The sequence below is a fragment of the Taudactylus pleione genome, unplaced genomic scaffold, assembly GCF_031769625.1.
Source record: "Taudactylus pleione unplaced genomic scaffold, aTauple2 ptg000041l, whole genome shotgun sequence".
In the NCBI taxonomy this organism is placed as follows: Eukaryota; Metazoa; Chordata; class Amphibia; order Anura; family Myobatrachidae; genus Taudactylus; species Taudactylus pleione.
The window spans coordinates 32,301,060-32,321,887 of record NW_028284443.1 but is presented as its reverse complement, the minus strand read 5'-3'; the positions used below and the strand labels follow the sequence as shown (position 1 = coordinate 32,321,887).

At 38.9% G+C, this 20,828-nt stretch overlaps 1 protein-coding gene across 1 annotated transcript; it reads left to right on the top strand.

The window, feature by feature from the left end:
• Window positions 1-7,871: 7,871 nt before the first annotated feature.
• Window positions 7,872-18,892, top strand: DBX2 (developing brain homeobox 2). The gene is given in 5 exon segments (XM_088456490.1): window positions 7,872-8,199; window positions 15,323-15,418; window positions 17,503-17,690; window positions 18,597-18,780; window positions 18,783-18,892. Coding segments are annotated over 5 exon segments (906 nt in total).
• Window positions 18,893-20,828: the final 1,936 nt, after the last annotated feature.

Genomic DNA, 20,828 nt, shown 5'->3' with positions numbered 1-20,828 from the left:
CTCCGGAGCTTGCGGTTGAAAACCTCAACCGCAGGCTCCGGCTCGCAAATTCGATGGTCGCGATGGTCTCGACCATCGCGACCATCACAATGCACGCTCGTATAGCCTGTGGGTGGTGACCCACAGCTATACGAGCGTCCAGGAGGACGCTCCATGAAAATGGAGCCCGGCCCTCATTCAGAGCGTGCGCTCTGCTCAGAGCATACGGCTCAGAATGAGGGCCTTAGTACAGTAAATTTTTATATGCAAAGGTAGAAGACAAAACTTGTATTTGATGTAGAAGTTGGTTCTGGACTGGTTGCTATGTATGGATTGAAATACATTTAAATATGTTTTATTGTTTGTAGAATAGAACATGATCTAATGCCATTTGATCATTGGATAAAACATATGTGCACTGTTTTATTCACATTTATCCTGATGATGGGGAGACCATCCGTGAAATGTTGATGCATTTTAAATTTAATATTAATGAGAACAGGGAAGAACTCTTACAGCACTGTCCAGTGGTTTAACTCCTAGAGGCAGTGGAAGCATTGGCCGGCACAAGCTGTCTGAAGATCGGCCTGACAACCTTCTCTGCTGTCTGGGCCATATTTCCCTGGGCATAATATCGGTCAATGGTTACCTCAAGCTCCTGAAATGTCTACGGATTGATTTGTAGAACCCGCCTTTGCAGCTCCTGCTTTAGGTTCCGCACACTATTGTCGATTGCCAGGCTTTCCAGGATCCTGGCCAGTGGGTTTCATTCGGGCTCTAACCAACTGTGGGTTAACTTTGCCAGATCGGCTAGCTGAGCATGCATTGAGGATCCAGGCCTATATCACCAGTCATAGAAACGCTGTGCCTTCCCAGGCACTGTCACCTCTACCCACACCAGAATTGCGCCTTTTACATGCCGATAATTTATCACCTGGGCTTCGGACATATCTACATAGGCCAGCTGTGCTTCTCCCATCAAATAAGGATTGAATTGTGTCACCCACTCCTCTATTGTCCATTTAAGCCGAGTTGCCGTCCTCTCAAAGCACAACAGAAATGGCTTAACATTGTCTGATGGTGTCATCTTTTGTATCCCGGCAGGCCCCCATTCACCCAGTCGCAGCTGACTGAGCATTGCCTGTAACAGTTTGTTGCACTTCACCTGGGCCTCAGCAATTGCTTATCATGCATCAGCAAGCCAGTGTTTTTGCACTAATATAAACTAGCTGCCAGTGGCCCCTGTATTATACCCGCTAAAGAGGCACAACACACACAAAAAAAAATAACTTTCCCTTTAAGTGGGGTTAAACAGTCTTGCAAATTAATGGTTTGTTCACAATACACACAGAAACAAACTCCCCTGGTTTACTTGTATCACATTGTGTTTCAATACAGTCAAAACATTTCTTTATGTGGCACTACAATAACCAGCAAAAAGCAAATCACTGTGTCTTTAATTGGGCTTATACAGATGATTTTCTGTCCAACCATCCAACTAGTTGATTGGTTGGAATGAAAATCTGGTAACGTATGGGAGTAACTGATGATCAGCAATTTGCTCCTAAATGCCAGAAAACAGATGAAAATGGTCGTTCAGACAAGTTTGTTAAATGTTTGATCTAAACAATTTGTTCAAACAACAGTTTTTGTCCATTTTTCAGCGTTTGGGAGCAAATTGCTGATTGTCATTTGCTTTCATACCTTACCAGATTTTCATTCCAACCAATCAACTAGTTGGATGGTTGGACAGAAAATCTTTACGTGTGTACCCAGCTTAACACAGATACATCTTTCTTTAGCAGCCTGTGCTTATATATCTGTACCACACCCAAACTTAGCAAGACCAAGTAAAAACACAGAGAAACACATTTGGTGCTTTTCAGCCAGATAAAGACCTTTTTTTTTCTGCTGCAACTAATCTCAGAAACAGTTGAGTTAGTTTAAAAATAATCGCACTGTGTATACACTTGTTTCTCTTTACAAATAACACAGCATAAACTTTATACATTTGCACCCAGCACAACTTTTCCACATGTGCAAATAAACCAAGTTTTACAGGCTGGTTAACCTCACTCACCAACCCAACAAGACAGCGTGTGGACTCTGCCACATGAATCGTGGCTAGCAGAATGATCCCACGAATTACACCACTTTGTATTCTCCTTACAAAGAACACACTTGACAGCAGTTGCCCTTGTCAGATGGATTTTTACTAGGGATGTGCAGGCTCGGATAGGTTCGAATTTGCACGCCGAGTTCTGATTTTTCCCTCCAAAAATCAGGTCTCAGAAAGAGACAAAACGTCATCTTTCATGGACAAACATAATTATTCCTTGACAAAAGTCCACGGAAGATGATGTTTGTCCATGAAAGAACCTATCCGAGCCTGCACATCCCTAATTTTTATTGATGCAAAGTGTTATATCAGCACATTTACATTCAGCATATGGCTACCTGACACTAAACTAAACATTACCAGCTTTATATCACCTTGCCGACTAATTCAGTGTCAGGAGCACCTTCCCCCTGAATTCCAGAACCTTTTATGACACGCATGCACGCACACACACACGTGATGCAGCTGTGTTTTAAAGGTATCCAGCCTTTTTGTTTGTTCCAGGGAATAAGTCATGTCCTTTATAGCAGAACATAGCAAAGAACCCTCTTTGCCACTATATATATATATATATATATATATATATACACACAAGGTCTTGCAAAAACAGATAAAAAGACCCCATATATTTTGCCACGGAACCCTGCTATGTAGATTGTAGGAGCTAAGATTTAAATATATCATACCTTTAGATACAATGAAGGGAGTTCACTTTTAAAGTCGCCTAAGGGCCTGATTCAGACCCACTCGCGAGCGGCTGTCCGCTCGCAAGTGGGTCGATGTTCTGCACTGAGCATGCGCACGACGGAGGGAGCTCCGTCGTGCGCATGCGCCAGACGCGACGAGCGAAGGACTTTCCTTCGCTCGTTGTGTCTGATCAAAGGGGGCGTGCTGTCGATGTTGATTGACAGCACGCCCCCTTTGGTGGGCGTGCCGGGGGCGTGCCTCCCTGACGGGGGCGTTCCTAAGGGAACGCCTACCGTCAGAAGCCGGCCCACTGACATCACTAGTGATGTCAGTGGGAGTGATTTTGGCTCTGATAGAGCCAAAATCACTCCGGGCCTTGCGGTTGAAAACCTCAACCGCAGGCTCCGGCTCGCAGTTTCGATGGTCGCGATGGTCAAGACCATCGCGGCCATCAAACTGCACGCTCGTATAGGCTGTGGGTGGTGACCCACAGCTATACGAGCGTCCAGGAGGACGCTCCATAGTTATGGAGGATGGCCCTCATTCAGAGCGTGCGCTCAGCTCAGAGCGTACGGCTCTGAATGAGGGCCTAAATTCGCTGTGTGTGAGTTTTGTATCCAGGTCACAGGATGCAATAGCCCGAGATTTGGAGACTGAATCCCCAACATACCAGCGATGTGTTATGAAGGCCACATTGCTAGCATTCCAGCATGTTTCCTGTGTGTTTGCTAGAAATTATTAAAAAGTATCATCACTATTGCTGCTACCTAGGCTGGTATTGGGTAAATCAGGGGGACAAAGTTGTTTCCATTACCAGCACTAGATTTGACCAAACAGGGCTAGTTGTACCATAAAGGGGAGACCCTCAGTGATTCCACCAGCCGTAGGCCAGTTAGCACCAGGCCTGGTTTCCCCAGGGGAGTGGGCCCATAAAAAAATGCTGGGTTAGGTGGGAAATGTCTAGAAGGGAGTTTTGTGTTTATGTGTAGGTTAAGAACAAATGACCCTAACAAGGCATATAGTGAGATGTGTTAATAATACCCTGTTTGGAGGGTAAGTTGAGGGCCTTAAATGTTAGTGAGACCTGCAGGGTATATAAGTGTGTTACTGTTTGTTATTTCTGTGACTAATGTTTAGTTACAGGATGCCTACAGATTACAAAGTTCCGTTACAATAAATGTATTGTTTTATTATCTCATTGTGAGCGGGATGTACTAAGCATTGCATCAATGATGCTGTACATTCCACTACTTATACTGACAAGGGGTGCTGGGAGGTATACGATTGGATTTCTCTCAGGGGGAATTCGCAAGAAGCCCAGAGGCTTCTATTGGGTAGCACCATGTAAAGATGGCGTTACCCATCGGGTGCAAGCTCCAGAATGAATTGCATTCTGGAGCTTGGTACATATGGATATGTGTCCAAAACTGTGAAAACGGGGGTTTTCAGAGTTTTGACCACATTACACACTTTAGTACATCCCACCCATAGTCACTATACTGTTACTAGACGACGCTTATTGTACTTATAACTTTTATTTTAAAAAAAGTTAATAATTGCTAACAGGTTTCACCAAGCCAACGCCTTATGGTCTGGCAGCAGGTAAGGAGTAAATCACCCACTACAGTGCAACCAATCACTGAGATACCAGGATCACAATAGTGACCATGTTTTTAGCACCATTGAGGTTTTGCATATTTTTTTTGCTAATAATTACTATTTATTGGCTGAATTTAACACATTTAAAATATAAATAAATAAAAGACTGCATGTGGCATATAGGCAAAATATTGCACAATGTTGTTAACGCTTTAAACACATCCTGTGGTAGAAATCACAGCTTTCAAATGTTCCTTGGAGCAACACAGGCATATTTTATCCAATTATAATGTATGTCAGAAATAGGCAAAAGTCTTTTTGTATGTTCTGGATTTTTTAGATCTTTTCACGGATTTTCAATAATACGGATGTAAAGGAAATTCAAAATTTGAATCTTATTTTCTTGTAAGTACTTCATGCTAATTTTAAGGTTTTTAGATCAATGTCTTTTTCAGATTTAGGGGAAGATGTATCAAGCCTCGGAGAGAAATAAAGTGGAGAATATACCCAATGCAAACAGCTGCTAACTGTCATTTATCTAGTACAGTCTTTGAAATGACAATTGGAAGTTGGATGGTTGCTTTAGACAACTCAGCTTTATCTCTTTCTCCAAGTCTTGATACATCTCCCCCATAATGTCTTCACCAACTCTGGGGCATTAGCCATGCCTCTCAGCATTGTGAGCGCAAGGATTGGAGACAGGGGGTTTACCACATCCCCAGAGGCATAGTGTCCCGAAAAGTGTTGGCTGCTTCTCTAGTAGCAATTGTGCATGGCACACCCTTTCACTGCTGCTTTGTTATGTAGAACAGCAGAGAATAGGACATCTTTTCCAACTGCCAAAATCAGGACATTGAGACAAATTTGTCACATGCAGTCAATAGTGATTGTAAGGAAATATGACATGTTCATGTACTGTAGAGGTTTATTTATTTTCACCTAGAGATTCAGTGCACACAATTGTGCAGCCTATCAGCCAGTCTCTAGAGTAGCCATTTAGAATCAGTATCTTCATGCTTCAAGCAAAAATAAGAATCATTGCTTTTCCATCTACTGCAATCATTTTGTAACATAATTCAAGGAAAACTCCTAGTTCCCAGATGAAATCATTGACATCACTAATTCAGTTTTATTTCCCTAAACATAATCTCTTCCGCCAAAGAGACTGTACTAGGCTTGATTGTGTTAACAGGGAGGTCTGAATTTATCCTTAGATAAAATACTATTCTTTAAAACTATTTTAAAAAGATCTTATATTTGTCATAGCGTACAGATGTAAATCAGGTGATCAACAGCAAGTACTGTAAAACCCAATCTACATGTGGTGTAATTTGCACAAGCTATTGAGAACAAACTGAGCCGTGTATCCACAATCAGTGGTCCTCCTTATTATATTCTGCAGGTTGAAGAGTTACTCATTTATTTGTCTCAAATATTTGCATGTGTCCAATCATTTGCTATTGTTTCCAAATGCTTAAATGACATAGAAAACAAACTATTTACCAATTTACAAATCCTTGTTTCATCCCAGACAAAATCAGAAATGTGTTAGACAAAACATCTGCCTATGGAAGTGATGCTTCTTATAAATGATGAGATCTTGAAATTTCATTACAAGTAACCTTTGGCTTCCAATTGGCTAGACAATAGGCAATGTTGTTAAGGGCAATTTCCATGCACAGCATGTGGGTCCTGTTTGGCCATCCAGAGACATGGTTGTTTACTGTTCAGAACTGTTTATGCATTTTAAGCAGTCTCCCTGGGAAAGCTTAATAAATCACAGTTAAATGAATGTCCTGTATTGCTCATGATTTCACTTATGTATTTAATTAGGTTTTTACAATAAGAAAGTAGTTGGAAATAACAAGCTTTCATTTTCATTGCAAAGTTTAAATAATAATGATCCATGTTCATGGCCAGGGCATACTCACACTGTGTCTGTGAGCTTTATCTGAAACTACAGTTTTGTTTTTAGTTTTTAATGAGACAACATTTTTGGCTGGCAGTTGGAGGTCACACACTCATAGTTCACTTTGTGTTTAAAGTCGACTAGATAAAACCAGTTAAAGAAAAACATTTTTCTTTTAAAGGGATACTCTTATGATGCAAATGTATTCATGTTTATAGCTCTTAAATACTATTACTTTGTTATTTTGTATAAAAATCATTTTGCACCTAGTGATATTGTGATACTATTTATGGGATTAATGTCTAATTATAATTGCAGTACAGTTCTCATTGTAGCTGTTTTCCCTCCCATTCTCACTCATTTCTCATAGTTTATTGTGCTGCATTGTCATTAGTGGTCTGATAATGTTGTCTACATGGTATTGGTAAATTAAGACAAGATACTAGCATGAACCTGATACCAAATGCTATGAAACAGTCTTGAAGCAAGAGAGTGTGTCAGTGATTCAAAACAAAATCACAAACCAATGAATTTAACATTTTATTGTTGTGTTGATTACAGGCCCCAATTTAGTATCTTTAGTTTGGATTCCAACACTTGTTGCCTTACACTCCCTCCAACTTGGGAAGAGGAGAGCAAAGCTAGTTGTGGTGAGAGGTTTCACTTATAAGGATCTGAGACTCGGTGGCCACTGCCTTGCCAGCCTTAAGCTGGAACCCTCTGACTGACAGTACAGGTATCAGTCTCAAAGATCCAGTAGTCAAATAATGACTTGGAATTCTAAGACACTTGGATACTCCTAATGACGAAGTTTTCTAGTGCAGTGAGTTAAAATGACATATTACTAAAGGTATACATTGTTATATGATTCGGACTGGAGACCACAGGGTTTATGAACAGTAGTGTTTATGCTATACCACCTGCATTTGGAATAATATGCAGTTCATAAAAAAAATTAAATATGTTTACTGATTTCAGTCATTATTTCAGCTATTTAATATGGTTATACACTAACAATAGTCTTCTTCAAATTCAATCAATTTATTGCTTAGGATCTATTTTCATATATTTGTTACAAATGGTAACACATGCACAACATATAAAATAAATATTGCAGCTCTTAAACTCTCTCTCATAACCATTGAAAATAGAAACAAAAACATTTATATTTGCTACCACTAGCAAATCACAATACAAGTTATGTATGTCTTGTGACACATTCCCAGCAAACATCACTTGGACACTTTTTTTACAGCAGCTATTCTATATATTGTAAGAGAACTCAATGTAAAGCTCTAGGCTTTATTTAAGTTATGTGCATGAGTTAATTGTTGTCCATGTCATAGGCACTTGACATAATGAATGAGCTGGACACACCTTCTCCCAGAAGAGCCCCTTGTCTTATATCGGTGGAGATGTGGAGTGCACATGGGGGCTGCATCTGTAACTTGTATTCAATGACATTTCTTTACTCTCTGACTTATCCAGCCTGCCTGTGCTCCCCAGCATTGCAGCTCTACAAGGCAAAGTAGATAACAACTGCAGGAAACTTTGCCTAAGTTGTGCCTGGTGCTTAGGATGATGTCTGGAGCAGCTGTATCTCCTCCTGCTGTGAGATGGGACCTGGAGAGGCATCCTGCTTCCCTCCACCATACCTCGGTACCTCCTGGCTGTGGGGGTCTGGGGAGAAGTTTCCTGATAGATGACCTGCTGAGGGATGAGGAGCAGCCTGCTGTGCAATATGTGCCTGTGGCAGGCAGCACTTGGCCAGCAGTCAATCTGTGTCCGGCAGCGGAACAAATCAGCCCCTCGGGAGGTACATATCCTGTAACATGGGCTGTACATCTGGTTAGCCCGGCTGTTCGTTTTCCGCCACACACAGGGGCCGACTTCCAGCACAGAGCAGGTAGGTGCCACAGCCCATGTACTGACTCCTCTCACTACCGCCACCAGCTAACTGCAAGGGAATGATACTTACCTGCATCAGCCCATATAACCAACTGATGCTGAGTACATACACCCACCCACAGGTAACTGGATGGCAAAGTTTGTATACAAAACACAATCTGCCATATACATAATACTGATGTGTGCAAGAACTCAATATAGTATAATCCTGTACAGTACTATGGTTTAATGCTGTTTATTATGTTTTGGTTATCTATCTGTATATATCTGTTCAAATTAATAATTGCTTCTGCTTTGCAGGAGATTGACAAATCAATTGCAATAATCTATGATTGTATCGTATTATTTTAATGAGACAGACAAATATAAATAGCTTATTAAAGGTCTTCGATATTGATGGAGGTAGATAATTATACTTCATAGAAGACCTGAGAAATATATATTTAATCCACTACTGAGAGTTCCAATGATTATACGTTTATTCATTTAGTGCTAATAACAAAGTAATTCACACATAATTAAACAATAATTTGATTGAGTAATTAATGAGACAATGATTTATCATCTTCAGGAAACAAGCCAATGTAACATCTGGCATAGACCATCTGTTCTGTAATGATAATTGTGTGCTTGTGGACAGGCACCAAGAAACTTTCATATGAGAGCAGTAGCTGCAAGTTATTCATTACTATTTATGTATGTCATTTATTTATACTACCTGACCATTTCTGATGTCATTTATTTATACTACCTGACCATTCCTGATGTCATTTATTTATACTACCTGACCATTCCTGATGTCATTTATTTATACTACCTGACCATTCCTGATGTCATTTATTTATACCATCTGACCATTTCTGATGTCATTTATTTATACTACCTGACCATTCCTGATGTCATTTATTTATACCATCTGACCATTTCTGATGTCATTTATTTATACTACCTGACCATTTCTGATGTCATTTATTTATACCACCTGACCATTTCTGATGTCATTTATTTATACTACCTGACCATTTCTGATGTCATTTATTTATACTACCTGACCATTTCTGATGTCATTTATTTATACTACCTGACCATTTCTGATGTAATTTATTTATACCATCTGACCATTTCTGATGTCATTTATTTATACCATCTGACCATTTCTGATGTCATTTATTTATACTACCTGACCATTTCTGATGTCATTTATTTATACTACCTGACCATTCCTTATGTCATTTATTTATACTACCTGACCATTTCTGATGTCATTTATTTATACTACCTGACCATTCCTTATGTCATTTATTTATACTACCTGACCATTTCTGATGTCATTAATTTATACCACCTGACCATTTCTGATGTCATTTATTTATACTACCTGACCATTTCTGATGTCATTTATTTATACCATCTGACCATTTCTGATGTCATTTATTTATACTACCTGACCATTTCTAATATCATTTATTTATACTACCTGACCATTTCTTATGTCATTTATTTATACTATCTGACCATTTCTGAGGTCATTTATTTATACTACATGTCCATTTCTGATGTCATTTATTTATACTACCTGACCATTTCTGATGTCATTTATTTATACTACCTGACCATTTCTGATATAGTGCTATAAAAAAAAACCAGTCTACTCAGTATTTATGTAGTGTAGACATGGCATGCTGTGCTGTACACACACACACATATATATATATATAATTATATATATTAGTATTACATTCAGAGTCAATATGTTACTCACATCTAATTGCAAGATAATAACCTTAGGCCTCCGATGTGACTCTTAGCGTTTATTAACATTGATTTGATCTATAGATACTAAATATTTTTAAAGAAATGTTCGTGGTAAAAGGTGAAAGTTTTTTTACATTTATATGAAAATGTGTTTTCAGACATTATAAAACACAATATTTAGTTAGGTGGTTAGATGCTATAATTTTATTAAAACTATATAATTGATTTAAATTTATAAACATATCATGTGTAGTTGTGTTCTTTGGTACTTGTCTATATAACCACAATTTATTTAATTAAGAAAACTGTTAAAAAAAAGAAACAGAAATGTAGCCAATTATAAATGTTTCATTTACAGTGCACAACAAGTTTTATGCTTTCAAACATTCTAGAGATTATGTAGCTAATAATAAGAAACTGTCCACATTTTGGAACCGACACAATATAGTTGTTATATGAAATTTAAATATTACAATAAAACAGTTCATATTTTATTATTAATGCATGAATTGTATGCAAAATGTATTTTAGAATTTCATACATATTTCACTTGTGTGTCACAAATTCAATGTATTCCAGAGAAAAGAAAAAAAAATTTTGTTTGTTTGGTTAGAGGCTTTTTGTGTTTATCTGTGTTCAGAAGCCTGCCATCAGACATAACTAAATTCATGGGAGTTAGTTGTTTTTTTTTAAATAATTTAATTGTTGTGAGTAATGATAATCTTTACATTGTATCAAGATGTACTTATGAGACATATATAAAGGTCATGTCTGCATCAAAATTAAAATTATTTAATTGCAAAATAAATGTGATGCTGTTAGTGGGAAGGGCATTTTGGAGTTGACTTTAATGACCTTTTACACCAAACTTATTCCTAACTTATAATTTTAAATGAAAGGGTATTTTTTTCTCATTGGTGTTTTTGTAGCTTTTCCATTATAAAATAATATATTTGAATCTAAGCACACTAAAAACAAATAACATATCTGCATATTTTGGGTACCACTTCCAATATAATTCTATTTTGAACTAAAATATCTGATTTCAAACAAGGGTATAATAATGAAACTGCATGGTCACACAGCAGATGGCAAAGTAATGTCACATGCTAAAATTTTCTTTGTATGTGCATATAGGGGATTTAGTGGAATTGGTGTTTCTTGGAGTAAATGGCTGGAACATGAAGCTTATGCCAAATACCTAGTTACAGTTCTGCAATTATGGTGTTGTAACAACACAACTGGCCTTATTCAACAGGTGCAGGTTTTCCATGATGGGATTAAGACAAAACACTATATGAATACTGTGAATACTGTCCGTCACCTACTGCATGCTTGTTTGTAGCCCATGCCTACCAGTGTGGAGACACTGTACAGTATTTAGTCTACAAGGTGTTCTAAGAACACTTTGCTTACAACTACAGAGGTAATAATTAAGGGAGAATTTAGGGCTTTAAACATTATATACTTTCTCAAGGAGTATCTAATAAACATAACATATTTTTGTAGAAATCCCTATAAAAAGCTTATCTGATTTTTTTCCCCAAACAAAAAACACATTCATATGAATGATTTTTTTAAACCTTTCTTTTGTCACTTCCAAGCCACATTCTCAGCCTCGTCATGATTACTGTACTATGTATAACACATAGCTATACAACAATTCCATGGAGTGTCGAAATTAGACAATGCTTGTCTTTGGGGGGATGGTATTAGAGGTGGAAGTCACAGAGATAATTATACAAATGCAGGTCATTTTTTAAGAAGGGGAGGATGGGGAGTAACGAGTTTCTTAGCAATATCAGTGCTGTTCTAAAATATCCTCAATTTATGGCCTGGCCAACAGATGAAGTTTTGACCACTATAAACACAGCTGCAGGCTATAACTAAGACTTCTTGTTCAAATCCACACCATTGCTCTATAATATAATCAACATCATTATGCATTGAGCGACAAGGTTTCAGATACAGTACTGCCAGTACCATTGTTCAGGTTGATACCAAATGGCAATTACTATGCAATTTATACGGGGACATACTTATAGTAATTTTTCACTTAAGTAGGAAACAGGAAACATTAATAATCCATTAATAACCTTTATTGACACAGACTGAATATACATTACATTAATAAACTAAACAAGAAAATGCAATTAAGTAACCTAAATACATTCATATAATAGATTATCAGGTGTTACTCAAGTGTGTGAATTTCATGAATTATAATATGAAAATATAGAAATAAATAATTGAAACATCCTTTCAATACATAATGACAGTCTTAAACCTATCCAGTCTTCTGAATGGACATAATTGCCATTCTGTATGTATGTATGTATGTATGTATGTATATACACTACCGTTCAAAAGTTTGGGGTCACCCAGACAATTTTGTGTTTTACATGAAAACTGACTTTTATTTATCAAATGAGTTGCAAAATGAATAGAACATATAGCCAAGACATTGGCAAAGTTAGAAATAATGATTTTTATTTGAAATAATAATTTTGTCCTTCAAACTTTGCTTTCGTCAAAGAATGCTCCTTTTGCAGCAATTACAGCATTGCAGACCTTTGGCATTCTAGCTGTTAATTTGTTGAGGTAATTTGAAGAAATTTCACCACACGCTTCCTGAAGCACCTCCCACAAGTTGGATTGGCTTGATGGGCACTTCTTCCGTACCATACGGTCAAGCTGCTCCCACAACAGCTCAATAGTGTTGAGTTCTGGTGACTGTGCTGGCCACTCCATTACAGACAGAATACCAGCTGCCTGCTTCTTCCCTAAATAGTTCTTGCATAATTTGGAGGTGTGCTTTGGGTCATTGTCCTGTTGGAGGAGGAAATTGGCTCCAATCAAGCGCTGTCCACAGGGTATGGCATGACGTTGCAAAATGGAGTGATAGCCATCCTTATTCAAAATACCTTTTAGCATGTACAAATCTCCCACTTTACCAGCACCAAAGCAGCCCCAGACCACCACATTACCTCCACCATGCTTGACAGATGGCGTTAGGAACTCTTCCAGCATCTTTTCACTTGTTCTGCGTCTCACAAATGTTCTTCTGTGTGATCCAAACACCTCAAACTTCGATTCGTCTGTGCATAACACTTTTTTCCAATCTTCCTCTGTCCAATATCTGTGTTCTTTTGCCCATATTAATCTTTTCCTTTTATTGGCCAGTCTCAGATATGGCTTTTTCTTGGCCAATCTGCTTAGAAGGCCAGCATCACGGAGTCGCCTCTTCACTGTAGACGTTGACACTGACGTTTTGCGGGTACCATTTAATGAAGCTGCCAGTTGAGGACTTGTGAGGCATCTATTTCTCAAACTATAGACTCTAATGTACTTGCCTTCTTGCACAGTTGTGCACCGGAACCTACCACTTCTCTTTCTTCTCTGGTTAGAGCCTGTTTGTGCTGTTCTCTGAAGGGAGTAGTACACACCATTATAGGAAATGTTCAGTTTCTTGGCAACTTCTCGCATGGAATAGCTTTAATTTCTAAGAACAAGAATAGACTGCTGAGTTTCACATGAAAGTGCTCTTTTTCTAGCCATTTGGAGAGTATAATCGAACCCACAAATGTGATGCTCCAGATACTCAACTAGCTCAAAGGAAGGGCAGTTTTATAGCTTCTCTAATGAGCAAACCCATTTTCAGCTATACTAACATAATTGCACAAGGGTTTTCAAGGGCTTTCTAATTATCCATTAGTCTTCTAACGTGGTTAGCAAACACAATGTACCATTAGAACACTGGAGTGATGGTTGCTGGAAATGGGCCTCTATACACCTATGTAGATATACCTTTAAAATCCAGACGTTTGCAACTAGTATAATCATTTACCACATTAACAATGTTTAGAATGTATTTCTGATTCATTTAATGTTATCTACATTGATATATATTCTTGATCCAGCAAATTGATTGTTGCTAATTTGATCAAATATCAGTGAAATTACAATTGTAAGAAAGAATGTAAGAACACGAGAAATAAAACTAACATCTTTATTTAAAATACACTAACAATCACAAACACTGCCTTGGTTGCTTCTAGATTGTCCTTACTATGTGCCTGCTGCATGTTGGCCCCTGATAGTTAATTATATTAATATTTCATGTAGTATGGGATATTTTTTGATTTACTCTAGGAAGAGGCGCTACCACCAGAGTCCACTGAGTCTTCTGTCCATTAGCACAATCACAGAATCTATTTATGTTGGGTATTCACTGTGAGATAAAATGTCTTTCAGACTGACAGACATTTTATCTGACAGCCTGAAACCCATCAGATATCATGATCATACACTGTGAGATATGTTGTGGAAACAGTTCCCCGTTTTTCCCCTGTGAAGATACAGGGGAACTGTTGGCCGGTCAGCAGTGGAGGTGCATACACTGCCAGATGCGGCTGACCAATTATCGTATTTATCGGATATGCTGAACGATTTTTCATGTCTGACAGACCAATAATAACTGATCAGTCACGGCAATGCAGTGTTCAATTATTGGCCTGATCAGCTGATTATGAGCCGATTGGGCCGATAAGTGGACAACCTTTTCACTTTCTGTTTTGTCCTATATATGGAGTTACTTATTCTATCTTGTATTATGCTATCCCTTGTTTCTATGTATATTTATTATTTGCCACTTATAGAACAACTATGCTTTCTACATATAAGATTGTGACTTAATGTAATTTTACAGGCTGTGCTAGAAAAATGACAGAAACTGATTGGCTGGTACTTTAAGTCTCTGCAATCTCTCTCCAAGATTTGATAAATCTCCCCCTATATCATTATTTTAAAGATAAAAGATCATGTGTAACAAATAAATAGTACAAACAGACAGTAATAAGTAAAAGAATAATCATGGAAATATAATTTCTGCATGCGTGTCTAGGAGAGGGCAGGCATCTGAAAATTTGGAGGAACAGTAGAATAACCCGCTGAAAATGCAGACACAATGATGTGATTTGTGGGTACACTTTTGAAAAGTGCTGTGTCTGCCCTGGCCATTATAACTACACATTACATACATTCTGCTCATTTATACTAGTATATAGTAACAGTATATATGTACCTTTATTGTGCAAAATTATCATTTACATTCATTTCTTAACCAAATTTGTTTGAAAAGAATAAACTTCGACTAGTAAGTATTATTCTTAGAGCCTTTGCTGTTTACATCATGTATTTTTTGCTATAATTAGTCTAACTATGTAATTATGTTCTGTTCATTATACATTGTAATTCATTGACGGATTAAAGGATAACGAATGTAATACAATTGTAAAGTGCTACAGCAGATGTAGGTGTTGTTTAAATAAATGTAATAATAGTATATCTATGTATATTTTTTGCAGGTGTTTCAAAATACTTATTTCTCCAGCCCCTGCCATTCTACCCAGCTTGCTGCGGTGGGTCCTGTCAACACCTTGCCTCCCCCACTGCTTTTCCAAGTAAGTCTTTAGCCTTCATCAGTAATGCTTCAGTTATTTTGTAAACCAGAGCAGCAGGATTTAATGGGTCCTAGAAAGCTAATTGGTGATGCAATGACGAGGAGCTAATTCCTAAGAAAAATCACAGCAGTCTTATTCAGTGTCCATTCTGAAGATTTATCCTAGATAGTAGCTCTGAACAATTGAAAATGCCCCAGTGGAAACTGAACCAGTCAGACAAGAGGCTAATAGCTTCCTTGTTACCGAAATAAGTGGAACTCTTGTATTCTTTATTATTGACACAATGCTTAATGTTCTTCCACTGCGTAAGATGCAAATATAGAAAATGATATAAAACATATTCCTTTTTTAACAGTAGTCATGGTTTCACATTCTGAAATTGTATTCAAATATTTGTATGGTTTATAATACAAAAGTTAGAAAAATAAAATAAACTAATATAGCAGAATTATAACAAACACACATATTAATTACTAGTGATTTTATTTCCACAAGCAAATAGTGTCCATCATCATTCCAATACAAATATATAATAGGATGAGGACCCTTAGATACTTGTCTTTTGTAGAGCAAAACTGAATTCAGAGTGTTTAGTTGGTATAGTAACTTTCAGCCCTTTCAGTACACTACATGCTAATATTGCAGGCTTTCCTGAATGGGGAAGCGTTGTTAAAGGGAATGATTTGTGACAAGTGAGGCAGTAAATAGTGGCAGTTTAATGAGCTGCAAGCTTATGGGCACCTCTTGAGGGGGCTGACACTTTCCCACAGAGCATCTTACAGGGCTTGGGTTGCATTAGAATGGTTGACAGTACCGTGACCAATCTGCACTTTCTCTTTACTCATCCACACGCGACTTAACCACAATTTTTCACCGTGCAGATGAACTTTAGGAACAATTTCATGCTGAAAAGGCCTTTGCAAGGGTCATTTGCCCTTTTGTACAACCATAAAGCAGGGATCTATATGCAATCTTTTATCCTGTGTCACATTCCAGCGGGACCTCTGAACACCATTTAAACACTTGACTGAAAAATAAAGCAGTGAATGAAAATGACTTTTATAGACTCTTTTAAGCTCATCTTCTCCTGTAACCTCTACTACCTGAAAAGGGATTAAAAGCATGAGATGAGTATATAGAGAAACTGGTTGAATACATAGGTCACATTATCAACTGGCAGGATTGTTTATTAGCTCGGACTGATGCACAGTTTTGAAAGTGTTCTATTAATTGTCCATTTAACAAGGAGGTATTGAATGACAATAGAAAAATGAAAACCATGACTAAACCTTTTCCTCACTCCAAGGTGGTCTTCCACAAAAGTCAAACCAATATTGTTGTACAGATTAAGGAGACACATCTCATTGTGACTATAAGGAGCCATTTATAAAGGATGTTAAGGACTTCTGGACTAATATTTTGTTCTATACTGTAGTAGTGCTCAATCTACACATTTGTATTTGTCAGAATATCTCTGTTTATTCAGAAACTCCTCTACATCCCATATTGTAATTAAATGTTGCAAAGTGTTAGACTATAAGAAAATATATCCCAAGTCATTGACCTAGTTTGAGTAATTAAGCTGCACAGTTAACTGCAATAGAGGGTACACGTGTTCTTATTCTAATATTTGAAACATCATATTTTGAGATAAATAATTGGATTGTAATATTTCCATTATTAAATAGTGATGACACAATAGTGATTATTGTTAAAGGGCATGTAAATCCACTATTTCACATTTATTTATATTCTGTCTTGTACTTGTGCACTCTGGGGCCTTTCTAGTCATCATAACTATTGGTATTTACTTAACATAAAACCTGTACAGCTTGACTGACAGCTTTTTTGATTCATATACAGGGCCTGGTCCAATGATGTCACAGTAACTCAAATGACTGCAGACTCAACTTTTTACTTTTATCATAGTCCAAGGACCTGTCATTGGTTCCTAGTGAATTGGGCTCATTCTGTTACATATTGGTGTATACTATACAATGGCTATTTCTGAGTTTAGGGTACACTTTAAAATGATTGGCTTATTAACTGTCCAAAGCAATAATTCATGATTTATTTGCAAAAAGGAGACAGAAGAGAAATGCCTCTGTTACCAAGGGAATCAAACTCCAAGACGCGACGAGTGATCCTTAGACGTGCAGTCTTTTCTGATGATCAGAGGAAAGCACTTGAGAAGATGTTTCAGAAACAAAAGTACATAAGCAAAGCTGACAGAAAGAAACTTGCCGTTAACCTTATGTTAAAGGAATCTCAGGTAGAGTATATACAGTAAATGCAGATAGTAAATATTAGGGTATATCATAAAAATTAAAATTCAATGACTTGTGAGCAAAAAAGGGCTGGTCCACATTCAGAGCAGGGGCGTAAGTTCATTTAAAATGCCTGGAGCCTCAATATAGATGGTGGTGTCCCTCCCCTCAGTGACTCTGGCTTGCTCCAGCCCCCCAGTGTCTCTCTAGTTCTAGTCAGCCCTTTCTGTCTCTCCAGCCAGCACCAATATCTCTCCAACCAGCTCCCAGTGTCTCTCCAGCCAGAAACCCCCAGTGTCTCTCCAGCCAGCTCCCCTCTTTCTCCAGCCAGCACCCCACTGTCTCTCCAGCCACCCCCTTTGTCTCTACAGTCAGCCCCCTTCTGTCTCTACAGTCAGTCCCCTGTGTCTCTACAGTCAGCCCCCACTGTCCCTCCTGGCAACCCCCCCTTCTGTCTCTCAAGCCAGCCTCAGTATCTCTCCTGCCAGCCCCCAGTGTCTGTTCTGTCAGCCCCCACTCTCTCCTGCTAGCCCCCACTGTCTCTACAGTCAGCCCCCCACTGTCTCTCCAGTCAGCCCCCAATGTTTCTCCAAACAGCCCCCAATGTCTCTCAAACCAGCCCCCAGTGTCTTTCCAGCAAGTACCCCCAGTATCTCTTCAGCCAGTCCCCTCTGTCTTTCCATCCAACTCCCCTGTCTCTCCAGACAGCACATCCTCTGTCTCTCCAATCAGCTCCCTCTGTCTCTCCAGTGTCTCTCCAGCCAGCACCCCCAGTGTCTCTTATAATGCACCTCTAGAGGAAATACCTGCAGAAGTTTACATTTTGTTTTTGAGTTGAAACTAGATTAGCTTTTAGCATCCTTTAATTTAATGCTGCTTAAAATAATTATTATTACACTGTATTTCAACAGGTTAAAATCTGGTTTCAGAACAGAAGAATGAAATGGAGAAACTCAAAAGAAAAGGAAGTTCTTTCAAATCGCTGTTTAATGGAAGGACATGTAGAACCGAAATTATCACAGATATCACCAAGCACCCCTATTTGTTGTAGTGGAAATAATTCATCTGACATGCTGCACACAAACAGGAGAAAGGAGACGCCAGTACATTAGTACAGCCATTCACATTGCACTGCATGGAACAATCCGATACAGACATAAATTGCCATGGAGGCAAACTGCAGCTGTTGAATAGGAAGGTTGTTTAATGTGTAGTGCTAAGCATACCTAATGATCTGATGTTTCTGAAATGGAAATCAGTTATAACAACATTGCATGGTTTACTTCCAACCAATTAATCCAGCAATAACCAGAACCTACATTATTGGAATATTTACATTCCAAATTCAGGGTCGCAGAGAGGGAAGGGGAGTGCAGTTACATATTACCTGGGCCTCTGTAGGAGCCCAGAAGTGCAGGGAAGTTGTAACAATGCCCCCACAATGCCACGCTAATGCCTCCCTCCCCCCTGGTGCTCATGACATTACTCCACGGAAGAGCACACCATAGGTAGGAGATGTAGCCATGCCCAAACCAGGAACCACACCTCTAGCACCCAGGCATGTCAAAAGTATTGGTGTCTTGTCAAAGTTACAGATGTTCAGTAGTAAAAAAAGGAAATGTCCTGGGAAAATTGAGACACATGGGAACCCAACACACGCATGCACGCCATAATAGTAAAATGACAGGTGAAGTGAATAACATTGATTATCTCATCCTATTGGCACCTGTGAAGGGATGGGATGCATTAGGCAGCAAGTAAACACTCAGTTCTTTAAGTTGATGTTTTGGAAGCAGAAATATGGGCAAGAGTAAGGATCTCAGATGGCTAAACGACTGGGTCAGAACATCTCCAAAACAGCAGACCTTTTGGGGTTTCTCGGTATGAAGTGCTAGTACCTACCAAAAGTGGTTCAAGAAAGTACCACGATCACGGGTACCCAAGGCTCATTGATGAGTGTGGGGAGCGAAGGCTAGTCTGTTTGGTCCGATCTCACAGAAGAACTACTGTAGCACAAATTGCTATAAATGTTAATGCTGGCTATGATAGAAAGGTGTTTGAACAAACAGTGTATCACAGCTTGCTGAGTATGGGGTTTCGTAACCTCAGACAGGTCACAGTGCCCATGCTGACTCCTGTCCACTGCTGAAAGTGCCTACAATAGGCAAGTAGGCATCAGAACTGGACCATGGAGCCTGGTCAAATGAATCACAGGGCCTGGTTAATTAACGATCGCAACTGCAACAGTGCACACAGTTGGCCGATTGTTGTGTACTGCGCATACATCGCAATGCACGTGCGTGAAGGCTACACTGTGATCGCGCTGTGATTATGCAGAGCACGGTAAGCCATCGCAGAGTGAGTGACAGGAAGTCAGCGTTTGGGGGTGGTGACGGGGGAGTGGATGGAGAAACGTTGTTACATGAACGTGCATAAATTAGCCATTGCGATGGCATATGCAGCTTGAGTGCTTACTGCATGCAATGAGGTTAGCAATTTCTATGGTCAGGGCTGCTGTCATTCTGCGTGAGGGGCCCATGGTACTTAATGTTACCGATGTATGCGCAGGACTGCAAGGTATTACGGATTTGAGATAGCGGTAGTGGGCGTCTCTATGCTGGCAGTGTGACTGCATTGCGATAGCATTCATTAGCATATTTTTGCAGCAGACCTGTGTCCGATTATGGAGCTGCAATCGCAATAGTGATCCTTAATGAATCAGGCCCACATTTTCTTTTACATCACATGTAAGGCATGTGTGTTGTTTTCCTGGGGAAGACATGAAGAGATGGCACCAGGGTACACTATGGGAAGAAAGTAAGCTGGCAGAGGCAGCGTGATGCTCTGAGCAATGTTCTGCTGGGAAACCTTAGGTACTGCAATTCATATGGATGTTACTTTGAAAGGTAATACCTATCTAAACATTGTTGCAGACCAAGTGCACCCCTTCATGGCAACGGTATTACCTGATGGTAGTGGCCTTTTTCATCAGAATAATGCTCCATTACACACTGCAAATATTGTTCAGTAATGGTTTGAGGAACATGACAAAGTTTTTAAGGTGCTGTCTAGGCCTCCAAACTCCCTAGATCTCAATCCGATCAAGCATCTGTGGGATATGCAGGTAAAACAAGTTTGCAGGG